We start from the raw sequence: 19,092 nt of genomic DNA, 5'->3' as shown, positions 1-19,092 counted from the left end.
CGCCACCCGAGTGAGCGGAGTGATCCATTACTGCAATCTGAGTGAGAAAAGCAGTGCCGTCGAGCAACGCCGTACAATAAAACAAGCCCGCCTATGTTCTTCAACTCTTCAACGCAAACTCAACATGATAAATAAAACGATAACAAGTATTGTGTTTATTGTCTGGTAAAACAATAAGTCTAATAAAATAGTTCAGTACTTACTTTGTGCCTGCAATGTGATTAAGATTAATTAATTTACTGTGTTTAATTGGCCCTATATTTTACACCTTGGTTAGAAAAAGGCTGATGATTTTATTTATGCATGGTTTGCATTGTATTGTAAATACTTGGCTTACTGAGGAAGGAAAATCTCAATTCTTGTAATCGTTACATTACAGCCAGTCATTTCCCAAAGGACACTGTAGTGTTTTAAAATATTATTCTTGCTTTGTAGGCAGCCATTCATCTAATCTGCAAGGTGAGAAAATTCATTTACAGGCTTGACTCAGATGAAGTTAATTGGGGTGATGGAGTCTACACTGCATTTCCACTCAAGAATAATGCAACTTAAAATGAGAAAATTAGACATAATGCAATGAATAACCTAACATAGACACGTTTTAAGATTTCAAGATTTTCATAGGTTGTGGGAATCAAAGGCTCCCATGGATGTAGACAAAAATCAATTAACATTAATGAAATGCCTTCAAAAATGTTGGTCATCCATGTGCCCTGTAGCAAACATTCAGAAAACCCCAGTATCATTCTCTCTACATAGTTCCTCCACAGTTACAGCTCAGCTTCAAGTCAAACAGCTAGACAGCACTATGGTGCATGTGTGGGTGCAGTTTCCTGTATCTACAAACACCATACTGTGTTTTAATCCACATTCTTTGAGACCACTTGATGGCACTACATCAGAAAGGTTATCTAGCTGGAGGACGTGACTTTAAACAGTCCATTCGAATGCTCATAATGACATCAGACTAGGGGAACTTTTAGGACTCCAGATGAGAAGTTTTATTTGATCATTAAACAGATTTTTACAAATGAGTAAGGCTTTTTTTAATCCTGATATCTCCTCCTCTTTGGCTAGACTAGTAAGAAGATGCACTGTAAATCCAGGCACCTGTGGCATCAGGTCCAAAAGGCTCTGCTGAGTTGCAGTAAAGCCACGAGAGATCATCAGATGACTGTGACCATGAAAAGCTTAAGAGAATGGCAAACACAAAGAAAGAGCTGCAGTCGATGCAGATCCACAGGTGTAATATTGTAAAACCATCTTTACGGCTTATTATTTCACCAGTTGGTTTTATGGTGTCGCCTGCTGGTCTTCCTCAAATAACTCCACAGATGATGCTCCCATCATCTCTGAAGAATATGTCTTCAAAAACACGTCACTTAGTCATGTTTCTCCATCCATAAGACTATTACACAGTGGGGCCTTTTTTATATTATCTGCCCTTTACATGGTGATAAACACACAGGTCTTTGCATTAAGCTGCTATTTCATATATTCACATACAAAAACCCAAAGATGTCAGTGAGATGTTCTGCAGGCTGTTCTAACATTAAAGTGTCCTTGGACTATTACACAGTGTCCTCACATGAAAAGCATGTATTCATACTAAATAAACACGAAGAGGACAAAATAGAATTAAAAAATTTTATTTAAATAGTTCTGTGCTTCTGTCATTATTTCTTCTTGCTCTTCTTATCCTTTGCCTTCTTTTTGCTCGGCTTGTCGACGCTGGCCTTCTTGTAGAGGTAAAGTCCCACCAAGCCAAGCAGAGTGGGCACCAGCGCCAAACACACGAGGGGGAACACGTCGTTGACCATTTTCTGCCACGGCGTCTGCTGCATCAGGGAAACCACCTCCACCTCGAACTCAAGAGCAGCATCACCTATGGCAGATCAAAGTCAAGGTCTTTATTATCATATGCAGAGTACAGAACAAGTTCCCTGTACAATGAAACAAGGAAATTCTTCCTCCGTCCTCGACTCTTAATGTTGTTGTAAGCAAACGAAGACGTCTGCCACATAGGATGCCATCTTGAAGTCCATGTTCAATGTTTTGTCACATCAGGTGTTGAAATGAATTTTTTCTTTAATGTTTCACCCATTTATATTATTTGCACATATAAATAAATAAATAAATAAAAAAAGAAATATAAGATAAAATATATATTACATAATGGTCACTAACGTACGTATACGAAGGAAAGAGCAGTGATATTCTTTATTTACCTTGTCATCAACAAATGAAAAGAATTAATCCCAAAATGAATTAAATATACAAACACCTCAGTGAGCCACACTACTGCACCTTCATTATGATAAACATGAGCACTGTAGTTTATTTTTAGTCATTCCCACATACACCATCAGTTCAAGAGGGGTTTGCTAAATTTGCAGTTGCCTGCTGTTTTGGGAAATTACAGACTTTAAGATGCCTCTTAATCTTACATACTGGTCCTTTAAAGAGCTCAGTCTTCAGGAAGACTCAATGGGCCTGAAGCTGAGTGCAACAGAGTAAGTCGTAACAATCGAGAGATGGACTGAAACCTATTTGGTTTTGGTCTTTTCATTGGATTTAGACAAGAAGCTATAGACTAACACCATTTGACTAACACCAAATGCTCAGTGTGACTGTGCTAATGTATGTGATCATAGTTGTGAAGTTGTGTAAAGTTGCTCGATGACTTGCAAACTTTGTTCAATACCTGGAATCGTAGGAGGGTAACCTTTTTTTCCATACGCAAGGTGAGATGGAATAGTGGCTTTGATTTTCTGCCTGAATGAGAGAAATGGAAATTTGACAAACACATTTATTGAGGAAGCATTTCTCAGATTCCATCACCAATCTATTAACTGTGGTATTTCGTTTTTGAATGAATTCATGTCTGCACACAGCCACGGAAAATTACAACTACCGCTGAGCCTTTTCTTCCGATGGACCTTTACTTTTCACTTACCCTTCACACACGCCAACCAAGCTTTGTTCCAGACCTGATAAGAAAATCACACAGAGAAAGTCAATCAGCACAAAGAAAGCACATTCACATAACAGGCTGCAGTCTTCTCTTAAACGTAAATAAACTGTCACTGCCTGAGCAACACAAAAGGATTTACTGTTTATTTACCGGCAATGACTGTCCTCTTCCCCAGCTCCACGACAAGAGGGTCCACGGACAGAGACGAGTCGATAACTTTTCCGTCCAGCAGTTTACCCTGGAGGGTCAAACATACAGTGTGAGGCAAGAGGTGGTGACATAAAAGAAAGAGAAAGAGTAATTTGATACACGTTTCATAGAGCTGGTTTTGATGTTTTTTGTACAGTAATACAGACATAAACTTGAAGATACAACATGTATGTATTACTTTAGAAATTGTGGACAAACTACTTATTGGTATTTTTGATCAATAAAAAATAGATAGTTAGATGAAAAGACATTCTCATGTCACTACAGTAAAGCTTGGTTCACTTAGTTTAGCACAAAACCTGGAAGAACGAGGAAACTTCTATCATGGCTCCGCAGATTAAACAAATAAGATCAAGGGTGAATTAGTGAGCTTTAGATGTGCTGGTAGTTGATTATTTACCTACTTTCTAACTTTTGGACATAAATAACCTAGTTGTTTTCCCCTGCTTCCAGTCTTTGTGCTAAGCTAAGCTAACTAGCAGCTGGCTCCAGCTTCTTATTTAACGGACAGAGGTTATGACATGAGATGGGATCTATCTTTTCATTCCTCTCACAGAGAGAATCCAAATAAGCTTAACATCCACACTTTCCAATGATTTCTGTAAAATTATAAATCGAGTAAATGTGGATAAAATAGTTTCCTTTCAGATCAGGTATACATTTTTAAATGTTTACATGTGTGTATGGTTGGATTATCATTGCCATTGTCTCTTTTGTTGTATTTTAAATTGAACTTTATTATAGTCTTACTTTTTCTGAACCTGCTGTTGTTTTTTTTTGTTGTGTGTGGTTTTCTATCTGTAAAACATGTTGGACTACATATCTGGATGTCTGTGAAGGAAACAGTAAAAATCCTGATCCTCAAAAACAAAAGTAAAAGTAAGGACTGGGCACCAGTATGAAGTATGAATGTGCTTGACTTTGACAAATTCAACACCTGTAGCAGACGGCACACTGTTTTGCTGTGAGCGATCATACAGTGCAGTTCTGCCACGTCTTTAATGCTGAAAAGTCTTTCAAGGTTATACCTTTCGCTTCATGATTTAAGCAATGGTGCCGAAAAAATTAGATTATCTTATTTCTGCAAATTCAATCTTTCATTCAGCAGTAATAGTTTGCCTCACCTGTCTCATTTGTTCAACAAAGATCTACATCTATTAGAAATAAAACTAGTTCCAGCGTCCATGGCAGGACAAATACTCAGTATGTTATCAGCTACAGGTGAAACAGGTGTGAACTTTCTCAAATTGCAACTGTATTTCCAGCCAGAAATGTCAAATATCTTTCCTCTGCTTTTGTAGCACAAGATCAAAATATGAACATATTATTTTGTCTGGAAATATAAAATACTGTAAGACAAATCAATATACAGTATAGTAATAAAACTGTTAGCAGATGTTAACTTTGTTTGGATTAGTAAGAGCAGGTCCACTTAAAGAATGGGGTTAAAAAATGTCTTCTCATTGCGCAGCAGTATAAATTATTTGGATTTGGAAACACATTAACAACAGTGTTATTATATGACCTCTTGGATTTTCAGATTAATCCGGTTCTTAGCTCTGTTATATCAGCATATATGTTCTCCGACGTGCGCCGATGTGGAAACCTTTTTTAAAAAAAATCAAATTCCCAGTCTGCTTTTGTAAATGTATATGTATGTATGTGTGTTTGCATGAACACACACGTTTGAGTATATAGATATATGTATGCATGGTACATATATAATATGTGGTGCATTTGTAACCATGAGCCAAAGTCTATGTTTGTAATCCAAGATCAATGTTCTTTTTAGTCTTTTTTTCTCTGTTGTTGTTGTTGTAGTTCTTTTTGTTTTGTTTTCAAGAACATCTAATAACTTTATTAACCATCTATATTTCCTCTCTCTATTTTTTGTTGCTGTTTCAATTTTTTATTCCTGTACTTGACCTAATACTATGTAAAACTTGTAACTGTAAGTGTAACTTTTTCCCTGATCATGAAACCAATTTTTGTTTTAAATCCAAGTTTATAGTTTCGATTCACTGACGCAAAATACTACGTTACATATCTTTGTAACAAGTGTGTGGTAACAACATTTGAGAGATCACTCCAAAAAATATGTGCTTATAGCGGCTGATGTATCATCAACCCAAACATCGACATGGTCAGGCTCTAGTTAGGTCTATATCTTTATAAGTCAATGTTGTTCATAAGCTTTTTTTGTGCTTTTCTCTCCACATATTCTATTTTATTTGTTTGTAAAAACAGAGAAAAGTAGGAAGAAAGTCAGGGAAAGGGGTCTTTGTTTTCCCCTTTGCCAAATTCAGATTTTTCAAAAACATCTAATGGAAAAAAAGGCATTTTTTTTATTTATTCCACAAGTGTGATGAGTGGAGACCACGAGGCTGCAGCACTACTCCACACAGTGGAGCTGAAACCCACAGCTGTTATTGCTGACGTGTTGCACCGCCCCATCAGTCCGTAGTAAAAGCAGAGGCGATCTTCTCACACACGAGATAAAAACCCCAAATAAACCTCAGTGACCGACACTAAACCACAATCTGCCTCATGTTCAACCACAAAGCCCTTTCTTGTAGCTGTGTGTGGTTCATATTCAGTCAGTGTGTGATTGTCAGCGGTGTCCACATGGTTCATGCAGACGGTGCCACATAGACAACAACTGCGTTCGTCATCAGCTGGACCCGTCTCAATATAAACCATTATACAATGCACACACAGGACTGTTTCAGCGCAGAGCAGACAGTGAAGCTGTTTTCTTACCGTGTAGTGGATTTTCAGCGTGTCTCCCATTCTGGAAAGTACAGAGCAAGTTTCTGGTTTCACCTTCGGGACAGGAGAGTGAACTGTTAGGCTGTGTTGCATTAATTCTCCGGAGGCTGTTATTGTGCCACAGCTGCTGTGTCACAGCTGTGTGGCGGTGTTTTAACCGAGTGTCTCACTCACCAAGGTCTCCACCTGCAGCTCCTCCGCTGAGGGGTCCTCTCCCTGTGCGAGTCCGCAGGTGAAAGCTGCTGAGAGCAGCAGCAGAAACACGCTGGTCTTCATTGTGAACTTGTGGGAAAAAGCTGCCATCCAACAACTTCCGTGTTGAGAGAGGGCCGAGCTGCACAGCGTCGACCACTTGTGTCCAAAATGGCTCAGCACCGACTAATGCTGATGTGTTATAATGCTGTGGCGATAAGGACTAGCGGCCCGCGGACGTTGTCCCGACACCTGGGTCTCCCTGAAGAGCCCGCCTCAAACATTCCGCCAGCATCCCACCAGGCTGCCGCGGCCGACAGGCGGAAGCGGCTCCCTGCAGAGGCGCTGGGGGGCGGTGCTGCGCAGCCTCCGCCCGGCTCTGCTGCTGCTCCAGGGAGGAGACCGCAGACATGAACATGGAGGAGACCGTAGACATGAACATGGAGGAGGCTGTCAGGAGCAGACATCTCCTGTTAGAGCCCGCTGCACAGGCGCCACGTCACTGCTGGTCCCTCACCAAGCCACTGGTAAAGACTGCCAGTGGTGGAAGAAGTACCCAAAAATCCTACTTGAGTAAAGATATTGTTAAAATATTATTTGTGCGTGCTACTAGTAAGTTTGAGTCACAGTCTTCAAACATCTGATATTAAAGGTGCACTATGTAGTTTTGGGAAAGAAATTTTAATCAGAAGAAAGATCTTCGAAATATGACTGAATAAACAAACTGGCCTTAAAGGACAACACAATTTCATACTGTTTCACTTTGTTTATATGTGGCGGACCCTGCCACGCTTCTAGCTTCAAACAGTGTTCTGGACCTTATTTTCCACTGAGAACAGCTTGTTTATTCAGTTATGGTAAAATAAAAGTATCATAAGTAGTTTTGTTTTAAGTATTAAAAGGGCAAGTAAAAGTAAACTTATACATATATTTACATGTATACTGTCTACAAGGCCCATGAGTCAAAACAATTTTTGTCAGAATGCTGTAAATATGAACAGCGTCATATCTAATTTAAAGTAAATGATGTGAGATCTTGCATCCTTACAATTAAGTATGTTTTTAAAAAGTTATAAATAAATGTAATGGAGTGGAAGTATAAAGTAGCAGAAAATGGTAATAATACAAGTACTTCAAAAGTGTGGTACTTGAGTAAATGTAGTCAATTGCATTCCATCACTTGATATAATAGTAAAACGCTGATAGGGTAAATTTTTCTGCAGAATGAGTACTTTTACTTTGATACTTTAAATACATTTTGCTGATAATACTACACAAGTTTACTTAGTATTTCAAAAGTACCTCAAAATTGTACTTAAGTGCAGTAGAGTCAATGTATGTACTTAGTTACAGTATTCAGATTCTTTATTTAAGTGAAGACACTATGTGACAATTCTCCAAAAGTAAAAGTCCTGCAGTCAAAACCTTCCCTATGTAGATGTATATAGTATATCACCAAAATGTATTTAAAGTATCAAAGCAAAAGTACTCATGCTGCAGAAAAATAGTCCCTGCAAGTGTTTTGCTAATATATCAAGTAACGGAATGTAACTGAGTGCATTCACTCAAGTACTGTATTTTATTATTGATGTCTATTTTGATCTACTTGTACTTTACTTGAGTATTTCCATTTTCTGCTAGTTTGTGCTTCCACTTCACAACATTTTGGAGGCTACTTTTAACTAAATTACATTTATTTGATGTAAAAAAAAAAAGTATTTCTCTGTAACATTGACTATTATAAAAAAACGTAATTACTTGTCATTTATCAAGAGTTTAACACTCAGCTGATCTGCTTCATCAGGACTGTGCTGGTGTGATTTTATCCAATTTGATTGACGGTGGTCAGGCAGCAAGCAAACAACCACAGCTGTCATTTGATGTGGATTCAAGTGTTGCTATACTCTAACTGGTGTGACACATGACATCGATTTTTCCCAAATGAACATTGCTCAGAGTAAGAATATGATTAAAACATGTTTTGGGGCATTTAAATCATCCAGGGGATCTGGATGTTCAAATCGCAGATCTTAAACTTAAATGAAAACCTTCACAAGAATAGCTGATAAAGTGTAAATTGTGCTGTCACATACAAAGTCAATTAATTGTATGTTCACCAACATATTCTACATGTTTCTTTTACATTTATTTTGTTAAGTGAAAAAAGGGGATCTCTCAAAACCACATATTTTCTCCACCTATGACTCACATTCATCACTTATTTTTATCTTCAATGTGACGTATGATCACAATCACCGATCTTGTCATGCAGAAACCCTTACCGACTCTTTGACAGGGTCATAAAATGTCAGGTATGAAGCATAGTTGTTATCACTAGTGAACTCAGGCAGGGGTAGGGGAAAGTGATCGCTGTGTGGAAATAAAAAAAACAACCTGAAAAAGTGTCCTCTTGCATGCCCTTGATAAAACATGATGCAGTGCCCTCTATGAACCCTTTCCAGTGGAGAAAACATGATGCAGTGCCCTCTGTGAAGCCTTTCCAGTGAAGAAAATATGATGCAGGGCCCTCTATGAAGCATTTCCAGTGAAGAAAACATGATGCAGTGCCCTCTATGAAGCCTTTCCAGTGAAGAAAATATGATGCAGGGCCCTCTATGAAGCATTTCCAGTGAAGAAAACATGATGCAATGCCCTCTATGAAGCCTTTCCAGTGAAGAAAATATGATGCAGGGCCCTCTATGGCATCTTTCCAGTGGAGAAAACATGATGCAGTGCCCTCTATGCATGGCCCTCTATAGGGCCATGGATAGAGGGCAAAAGGTAGTTTCGCCCGAGCACTCAGTTCTTTTCTCCTCGTCAACTTTGTTGTCATCCACAAATGACTCCCACCACTTCCTCTTACTTTATTTGCAAAGATGACCTGCAAAACTAGAACCAAATCACCAACTGTCTCAAGTCATTTGTTTGCCAGCAGAATATTATGAAAGTATCACTAGCACAGATTGCAGTATTAGTGCCAAATGCTCTCGTATTAGACAAAGGATAGTTTTTCATGTAGAAGAGTCAGAGCTTAGAGTAAATCTTTGTTAGGTGGCGCTAACTAAAACAAACTTAGGTCGCTCAATGATAAATATACGAGTGGTCAATATAAAACTTAAATGTCTGAAAATACAGGAATTACAGATTCCCTGCCTGTATTAAAAAAGATGTATGATCAAGAACGGTACATTAAAACACTGTCACAGAGCAGCACTGAAATAGAATTGAGTGACTCATCTTTGTGTGCAAACCAAAGATAAAACCTGCTTCCTCCCTCAGATCACAGAAGTAGATACAAGGGTACGTTTTGGTAAACCACAGTATTTCATCTTAATGATTTGGCCCCATGCCATCTTCAACTGCTGCATCAAAATGCTTTTACATTCACAAAGGCTAGCAGTGGGTAGATTTTCTGTGGTAATAACTGTTAAAAACATGTCAGTGTAATTTGATCTGTCTTTATGAGTGATATTACTTAGAAATGCACAATGTTTTATACTGATCATATGCATCCATTTACTCTAGAAACTTTTCTTTGTTCCCCGTCTGGGGATGAAAATATTGCACAAGGTCTTATGCAATACTGACGACCAATTCACCATTTCCTAAAATCTTCACACATACAACAGGAACTTTATATAACAGGATGTCACGCTCAGTAGCCATTTAATTAATTGCAACTTCAAAATTCTTAGTCTTGTCGTTTCCAGTTAACACATCATTGCTGAACTTGATGCTAATTAACATACAACAAATCAAAAACCTCCTGATCTGGTTTACAGTGTTTTAATGAGGGACTCTGGTGACACTGTCCGACATTTGGTGTCTGGTATTTGAAAACATAATGTGCTCTACTACATACTTTTCAGAGCAGACATATTGACTTTTTATCAGGAAAAACAGAGGTGTAACTGTATACCATTAATGATGTGTCCAAGTGAGCCATGTCAATAATCCAGCATGCACCATACCTAACCGGTCAACCTAAATGTAATGCAGCCCTTATACCATTAGCTCCACCTGCAGTTTTTCTGCTATGACACATCTGCAGCGAACTATATGGAATATATGGAAGCCCATTTCTGCCAGTTAAAGATTTTTTTTTAAAATTATGTCACTACATTACAAACCACTGTGCATGAAAAAGAAAACCACAAGAAAACTACTGAACATTATTTATGCCCTCAAGCTCTTTACATTGTTTTAATTGAGTATTTGATTCATTGTGTCTGTTAAGATGTAATTTTCAAAAGAGAGTCTAAAACTGACATATCATTTTCCATATATTGCTGTACAATTTTTGTATCAAATGAAGGAAGAAGGGGGAAAAGTTGCCAAAATAAGTGAAATGTGTTGATGAACCATGGGTATGTGCACACTCCAAAGGCAAAGAAAAAAAAAACATACAAAAACAAAAGACAGCTGTTAACACATCCTAATCCCCAAAACGTGATATTCCTATACAGATGTGTCCGTAACTAATATGCAGAATAAATGTCAGGGGTAGTATTTGAGTTTTGCATCGACAGACACAGACATTAATTTAAATCATGGGCCAACAGGGAGACCCAAGTCACTCACCTGTGTGAGTCTATTGTACTGCGACACTGTTTGATATACAATATGTATAAATATTGTGCTTTTCTGAGTCAGATGAGGTCTTACAATGATCCAAATCCTTCATAAATCTACATACATTCATTTTCACACAAAATTCTGCTCCGCTTTTCCTCTATTCTCGCGAGATCTCGTGTACTGCTGCGTTGTCCCCCGGAAAATACCGTGAGACATTTAGTAGAGGTCTACTCAGCAAAGGTAAGTGAGGATACTGGCAATACCATCCTTAATACACACGTAGGTGCTGCAGTTCGGGACATAATGTAGTGTTTGCTGGCCGTCCTGTGGCGGGAGTGTAAACTCAGTGTCGCCCGTGCTGAAGCAGCGGCGGCCGGCTCGCTGGCAGCCGGACGCCCGCTGAGGTGAGGAGCGGATGGATGAATGGGGTGGATCGGCACGGCGGATACGCTAGCTCCCGTTACGCCTCGTCGCTCCAGCGATTAAAAGCCACACTCGACTGATAAATGGGAGAATAATACATCAGATAATGCTGAAATTTTAAGGGCTGAAGGCGGAAAATAAGTGCGAATCTTTAGATGAATGCGGGGCCGATGTTCACGGCTAATAGCGGCAGGATAGCTGTTACGTTACCTACCGACCGTAGCATCCCGGCTAACGCAGCCTGAGTCACCCGGAGCTGGATTTACATGATCAGGCCGGAATATCGTGGCCCTGCTCCCACATTAATAATCACCATCTTAAGAGGTCACATTTTAAACGTGTGAACCCATCTGTGAGAGGATGCGAGCTGGTGTGATCCTCTTCAGCACCATGGACAGGGCTGCTGTTAGCCCCACGTCCACCTGCTGAGGACTTTGTGCATCTGTGTTTTATCTTCTGTTTCCACTTTAGTGAGTCTGGCACTTATCTGAACCCCTCACTGTTGTTGTAGGACGATTAAGTCAAATGCACTCTCGGTTTAAGGATTTACATGTATAGTATAAACTGAACCACCTTGTCTCTTTGACACATTAAAATACAGTTAATATACATACTTTACAATTCAGAGTATGTGCAGTCACTATGGCATTCCCCTTGGCATAAACCCAACATAGCACAATGTCCAAGATGTGTTTGTACATTTAGAAGACATCATTCGAGGACATTGTGTTATTTACAGGTGCATTTCTACACACATTTGTTATACGGACTACAGGATTCTAGCCTGGTCCCAGACCTCTGAGTGATCTCCAACCTGTTCAGCACTTCAAATGATGAAAATGAAATGAATAAATTAAGGGAAATTAAATGGATAATGAAGTTAGTGATGTCATAGTATTGAGTGGTAGAAAGCTCAGAAGGCTAGTAAGTGGACCTTTGAGATTAGATAGTTTAAGAGAGTATTGGATTTCACTCCTATCCTCCAATATTTAGGATAGTTTTTTCCATATAGACTGCACAGGTAACATGCTCTTCTGTCCCTGTTTTAGGCCATCTGGCTTTTATGGTGGATTTCAGTTTAATGTGTCTTAAGCCATGCCCGGTAATGTAGGACATTTTGCATTTGCTCCGAGGGCTTGGCGTTGTTGCAGGCTAACATTTGAAGGAGAAAAAAAAACAGCGAGAAGGGTCTGAACAGATTGTGCTGCAGCCTGGAGTCATGGCACTGACATCCATCTCCTTCACCCTCTCTGTGACGATGACTGTGGGCGATTAGCATAGCTTGCACCTGTCTCGGGGTGTGCATTTAGAAGTGAGATTTTCCTGGCGTGTTAGTGTAGTTTTTCATTTGATGTTTACCTTGTGTTATAGCAACGCACACAGACGTGTTAGTAAATGGTTATTTGTTCTGTTTCCTTTCAGCCCTCCTTCATAATCTATCCCTGCTGGACGATTAAAAATCTTCACAGAAAGCCATCCAAAATCAGGATTGTAGCCACACACTGAAGTTTAACGACTCCATTTGAATCATGGGGAACATTTTCGGGAATTTGCTGAAGAGCCTCATAGGGAAGAAAGAGATGAGGATCTTGATGGTGGGGCTCGACGCTGCAGGAAAAACAACGATCCTCTACAAGCTCAAACTGGGGGAAATAGTCACCACAATCCCAACCATTGGTATGTGCACAGTCGAAATAGCATTAGTTGTAAAGTACTGTCATGCCCGCTGTGTTTGCTTTACATCTTGCTCTTGTTTTCAGGGTTTAATGTTGAGACGGTGGAGTACAAGAACATCAGCTTCACTGTGTGGGACGTGGGTGGGCAGGACAAGATCCGCCCTCTCTGGAGACACTACTTTCAAAACACACAGGGTGAGCAGAGCTAATCAAAGGGTAACACTTGCATCTTCTCTTCTTCTGAAATGTAATGTATTTAGTTCATTCCTCTCGCTGTTTCAGGTCTAATCTTTGTGGTGGACAGTAATGACAGAGAGCGTGTGAACGAAGCACGAGAGGAGCTGATGAGGATGCTGGCTGAGGACGAACTGAGAGATGCGGTCCTCCTTGTGTTTGCCAACAAGCAGGTAAGAAACCATAACATTTCTGCATATATATGTTAATCATTTACTCCATTTTCATTGTAGTTTCATTTACATTTACAATTTGACGCTGCAGAGAAAGAGAAGGAAGCCTGAGCTCATAAATTCTATACCTGTTTTGGATCAAGAAAAAATAAACAACATCCCTTAGAATTCATGGCTTACGGGTTTATGATATAAAAAGAGAAAAAGAGGAAAGGCAGATGGAAAAGGAGGAAGAGAAATTGAAAGGAACAGTGGCTCAGCTGAATAGGGAACAAGAATACAGAAACCATGACAACGACACCAAAAAAGATAAACACATGCAATAATCTGGGTCAAATCACACCAGTGTTATGAAAGAAATCATACCAAACCTCAGAAATTCCTCCTTCCTCATTAACACCTTTATAACTACATAACATACAGTAATCTGAGTCTGACAGTAGAGCCATTCTGTCTACAGCTGCAACTATTATTATTATTATATTCATAATTGATTAATCTGCCAATTATTCAGTTGATACATTTTTAAATTGTTTGGGCCATAATTTTACAGAAGGCAGTGAAAAATATTCATTACAGTTTCCAAGAATCCAAGGGGACATATTGAAGTTCTTTACATTTATATAAAATAGAGAAATCCTCACACTAGAGAAGACTCAATCAGAGAATTTTTCAGCCGTCCGTCTTCAAACTCACACACCTGTAAAGTTCCCTGATTGTATTTTGCACGGTTGTGACGCTATTGCACCGACAAAAATCTCAGACGACATCCACAGACAGACCGAAAACAAAACCAGCTGCAGTAGAGTGGACAGAAATGATTGGAACTCGGTTACAGGGATCTTCAACTTAAAACAAATGTGGGCAAGGGGCTTAAAAGTGGGGCGACAGTGACCCCATTCCTACTTCCTCCCTCCGTAGTTCCTGGCCCTCACTTTCTTTTTTTTAATCTCATCTGCACACCTGTAAAGATTCGTGACTGTATCTTGGGATGCTATCATGCTGACACAAATCTGTACACAGAAATAGACGACAGACATATAACACCTGGCAAAACACTCAAAATCGCTTCTTTGGTAGTTCCTGCTACAAAAGGTGTCTCCAGGATCACATTTTGTGAGGATGACACACACAGACTCAGAAAGTGAAAACATTACCAGCCAACACTGTCTTGGCTGCTAATCAGTTATCAAAAGTGTTGCCTTTGAATCTTCTGTAGAGCTGACAATGTTTAGAAGATAACAAAATAACGAGAGCTAAATGTTAAAACCAGTTAAATAAAATGTAGCGACTATAGCACACTCCTGAACCGTATGTAGAAATGTAGCTTTCAGCGTACAGCCTTTCACTATATGATTTAGTATATCAGCTAGTTAGCCAACCCATTCTCTCTGTGGATACAAAGTAGCTTTGCAAGACTTTAAACAAGCCGATTTACTCGTTTTGCAATGGATTGTTTGGGCAACATGCTAATTTGTTTTTCATAATGACAGTTAGATGAGAAGATTGATACCACTTTAATATCTGTCCCTCAAATATGAAGCTCCTGCCAGCAGCTGGTTAGCTTAGCCGCTAGACTGAAAACTGCGCCAAGGCCACAAATAGTCCACCTAACAACCCTCTATGAAGTTTTCTACACATTAAACAAATAAAATACTACATGTGAATTAGTGAGCTTAGGAAGTGCTGGTAGGTAGATTTTGTTACATTTAGACACAGCCGGGCTAGCAGTTTCCTCCTGATAACTTTATGCTAAGCTAAGCTAAGCTAACCAGCTGCTAGGTCTAGCTACTCCTTTAAAATTCACCATTTAAGTTTCCTCTGTAAAACTACACATTACTAAGGCTGCAACTATTATTTTCATTATCAATTCAAGATATACGATGTAACAATTCTGCATTAAAATGTCATAAAACGACAAGACCAAGGTAAAAAAATCAAAAAATCCAGAGACACTTAATTTACGATCAAATACGACATCAGCTGTCTGGCCTTTAGAAAAGTAAAATGTCGAGTAAGTAAAATGCTCATATGCCTTTATTCACCCATGTGTGTTTGTACCCTATTCCTTGACCTACTGTCTCCTCACTGAACTCTCTGTCTCTCCGTTCGACAGGACTTACCAAACGCCATGAATGCTGCTGAGATCACAGACAAGCTGGGCTTACACTCCCTGCGTCACCGCAACTGGTACATCCAGGCCACCTGCGCCACCAGCGGCGACGGCCTCTATGAGGGTCTTGATTGGCTGGCCAATCAACTCAAGAACAAGAAATAAGAAGGAAACTGGAAAAAGCAGCCAGCGACCACAACCGTCCAAGTTATTATTTGTTTTTGGGGAATGTGGGTGCGTGTTAGGATCAAGGGTTTTGATTGATAAGTGAAAAGCAAGATCATGGGGTTGGGGAGGGTTGATTTTTAGGCTTTCTGTTGAGGTTCTCAACGCTTATTGAAAACAGATTCTCACATACTTCATATTTAACCTCTCTCTCACACACGCACACACACAAGAATGCACACTAACCGTAAGCAATCACAGCAGACACTTGCTTTTCCTGTGTCCACCTCTTGTCCTTAGGTGCAATGTACTGTATGTTAGTCTCTAGGTGCTGTACCAAGTCATGTGTGACTCCACCCAGTCAGCAATGAGTCAAATGTGACTTTTTTGTTGATGTATGTCGTCCATGCGAAGAACTGTTCTGTGTCAGTTGCACTCCCTGTTTGTTTGTTTGTTTTCCTTTTCCTTTCCTACGGGGGTAACAGAGCCATTTTTTGAGAACAATCACAGCTTAACAATTAATGGTTTGTTCTCCCTTCTTAATTTGTGAGCAATGCTGAGGCACTCTGATACTCAGATAAAGTGTGTACCTACATGTGCTGTGCTGTATGTGTCTGTGCGAGCAGCCTAGTCAGTATTAATCGTGAACAACTCAACAACATAAAAGACAGCAGGACTGGAGCTTCCTCTGTCACACGTCCTCTTTACTGCCTCATTTTGGAAATCTTTTGATATCTGTGGCGTGTTTCTACTCCCTGTGTGGCGACCCGGAGCGTCAAAGCCGCCCTTTTTAAATATTTTAAAACGCTCGACACGTCCTCGACTGCCTGAACTGCATGCTGACATTGTTGCATACTCTCTCCATCCTCTGAGCTGCATGGATGTTGACGCTGTTTGTGGGTTTTTTTTCTCTAACTGCTCTCATCGTGTTCTGATGCTGTTTACAGTAGGACGCAGAAATCTAACCGATTTCTGCAAGTAGTTGTCAACACGCACTAAATACAGCATAGTCAGCTTTATGGTCTTTTTGATGTGTAAGTGGTAAAATAGGCGAATGACCTGCAGAGCTGCTGCTTCATGTCTGCCTCCATGTGAGTACTCAAACTGCGTCAGGTTGCTCTCGCTTCGTCTCAGACGTGCATATCCGGGGGGATGATTCTGTTGTTGTGTTACTGAATGTGAATATTGTTGATGAATCTATATATGGCTGTAATGATATTTATTTGACACGCGCATATATTCCTTTATTTCAGTGATGTGTCGGCGTAATTATGGGAAAGAAAGCAGGGTGAGCAGATCAATTCATTCACTTGTGAACAGCAGACGAGTTACAGCGTCGCCACTGATACCAGCAGAATCCACAGACTTCTGTCAATAAGAGGAGTTAATTGTGCCATAAACCAGTGACAGTGCAACATACTGTAAATCCACTTCCACCAAGTTACGAGTGCATTGTCCATACTCCGACTCTATCGTATGTTAAATCATGAGTTTGATCATTTGGGTTTCGTGGCCTTATATTCAGTGCTGACTTCAAATTGATTTCCTCTCAGCTCGTTTGTTTCTGATTTTAGCTCACATATATTTATCTATAAAGAATGATTTACAGATTTATTTCTCTATGCCCTCAATAGGCGGGTTTTGCACCACAGTTCAGGATGATTAGGCAAAGGTTTTGTCCTTTTCTTTTGTTTTGTCTTTGCCAGTATACTTGATTCATATTTGGTGGTAGATTTTTCTTTGGTTTTCTTTGGGGTGTAAAGAAACTTCGATGTAGACTGTGTCTGTGAAACAATGATAATTATGTGCGAACAAAAAGATAATAAAAATACTTCTGATGATTCATTCTGTACCGTTATAGTTACACATGTAGATTTAAAAACGGTGACGACCATGTTTCAATGCTGAATGCAAGGAGACATCTGTATGTGATGTAAGACGACAAACAAAATCCTGCTGTATTACAAATAAACCCATTTTCTGTATGACCCGTCTCATCAGCTGAGAGTGAGTGTTACTGATGGACTTCATATTTACAAGTGATGAGTGACTGAAGCGGGACAGAAGATCCTGCTGTGACAAGTGTCTACCAGAAGAGGGCAGCCTTTAGCGATGAGATCTTTAAGTATGAAGATCTGTGTCTACTTACCTGTGTGGATTAATCCTACTTGTTATATTTGGGGTCCTGTAGATCCGAGGCCCTCTTAAAACAGCTCAACAACGTATAAAGATTGTTTTATAAGCTTGATACTTCATAAGTTTTCCATATTTTGTGAGCACTGCTGCATTACAAACATGATTTTGAACTTTTTTGACACAGCAGTTCTGTCCTTAAAACTGATACATCTATTTGAATGAAAACTTTGAAGTTCTTATCTTTACATGTGCATGTCTGCAAAACTCAAAGGTTAAAAGGCAAATACCAGCATTTTTAGAGTCAATATGTTGTTGAATTTAGTTTAAAAAAAATTAAGAAATACATGAATGAAAAGAACCAATATTTATTTCTGTTGGTGTGGAGAATAATCTCGGAAAATAGCTTTATATGCAACATCAGGAGAAACTGTTGGACATACTGTTATGTGACTGCCCACTCCTGTTCTGCTTCTGGTGAACAAATGGAGTGACATGGAAAACAGAGACAAAGAGGGGAGGAGGAGGAAGAGGAAGGCAATCCAATATTTCTAACGAAATCTGTCCGACTTTGGTTTGAACTCTAATTAAGTTGAAGTATCAACTGTAGCATAACTTTACAGTCTGACTTTTAGCAGCTGCATTGTGAGTGTTACCCAACTTGTGCTTATTGGATAGACACATGTGCACTTGATCCTACCCTGATACAACGAGTCAATGCAATGTTGATATGATTTATTGATGAGTGATTTATTCACTGTATTGTAACAGCCGTTAAACTGCATGTATCATACAAATTGCAACCTTTTTTGGGACAGAAATATACATACGGTATATAGAAATAACCCTGATTGTTATGTTAACAATTTCAAACCATTTTATACAGTTGAATATGTGGCACGGCCTCATGAAGCCAAATGTATTTTGATAGTAGTGATTTTAATCTGTCACACCAGTGTTTAAATGATGCTCTGATGTTTGGTGGAAATAATCACTCTTTTGACAAGAGAGAACTTGCTTGCTGAGTGCAGTGTTTCATTTTGCAAGAGAGTTTTGAGAAAGTTTTCCAAAATTGTGGTTATGGCTAACTTGTGCAGTTTTTGCCTTTTTCAGAGTTAATTTGACCACAAACTCTATCATTTTGTAGCTTTCAGAGTATCAGTATCAGCTGTAGAAGGGCAACTATGGGTTTTAGTTATACTTTACTTTTCTTCAAACATAATTATTTAGCAGTTTATTTCTTGACGTGTGTTCGAGTGTGTGATGTAACAGCCTTTCTATGTTTCCCTGAACGTCTTCTGTTCTCTAGCAGGTTGTTTTGTGAGAGGACAGAAAGAAAAGCAATACTTTTAAGAATCACTTCCTGGTGGTGGTGAAATATTAACCATTTGTTTTGAACAGCCCTCTTAGATTACAAATGACTCTGGAGAAGAGGAATTTGACTTTCTGGTGACC

The 19,092-nt window shown here is 39.4% G+C and overlaps 2 protein-coding genes across 2 annotated transcripts; one reads left to right on the top strand and one right to left on the bottom strand.

Annotated features, from left to right (window-relative positions):
• Window positions 1-1,633: 1,633 nt before the first annotated feature.
• On the bottom strand, window positions 1,634-6,440 carry fkbp11 (FKBP prolyl isomerase 11). Its single transcript, XM_073468230.1, has 6 exons — window positions 6,128-6,440; window positions 5,945-6,007; window positions 3,125-3,212; window positions 2,957-2,990; window positions 2,705-2,775; window positions 1,634-1,885 (listed from the first exon to the last, which is right to left on the bottom strand). Exons 1-6 carry the CDS (start codon window positions 6,254-6,256, stop codon window positions 1,677-1,679), a joined length of 594 nt encoding a protein of 197 aa, XP_073324331.1. The 5' UTR covers window positions 6,257-6,440; the 3' UTR covers window positions 1,634-1,676.
• Window positions 6,441-12,648: 6,208 nt separating this feature from the next.
• LOC140998087 (ADP-ribosylation factor 3) lies at window positions 12,649-15,694 on the top strand. The gene is made up of 4 exons (XM_073468231.1): window positions 12,649-12,820; window positions 12,904-13,014; window positions 13,102-13,226; window positions 15,343-15,694. The coding sequence occupies exons 1-4, from the start codon at window positions 12,673-12,675 to the stop codon at window positions 15,502-15,504; spliced, it is 546 nt and encodes a 181-aa protein (XP_073324332.1). The 5' UTR covers window positions 12,649-12,672; the 3' UTR covers window positions 15,505-15,694.
• The last annotated feature ends 3,398 nt before the right edge of the window (window positions 15,695-19,092 follow it).

The sequence above is a fragment of the Pagrus major genome, chromosome 6 (genome assembly GCF_040436345.1).
Source record: "Pagrus major chromosome 6, Pma_NU_1.0".
In the NCBI taxonomy this organism is placed as follows: Eukaryota; Metazoa; Chordata; class Actinopteri; order Spariformes; family Sparidae; genus Pagrus; species Pagrus major.
The sequence above is the reverse complement of the archived record's forward strand: the minus strand, read 5'-3'. Positions and strand labels throughout refer to the sequence as shown.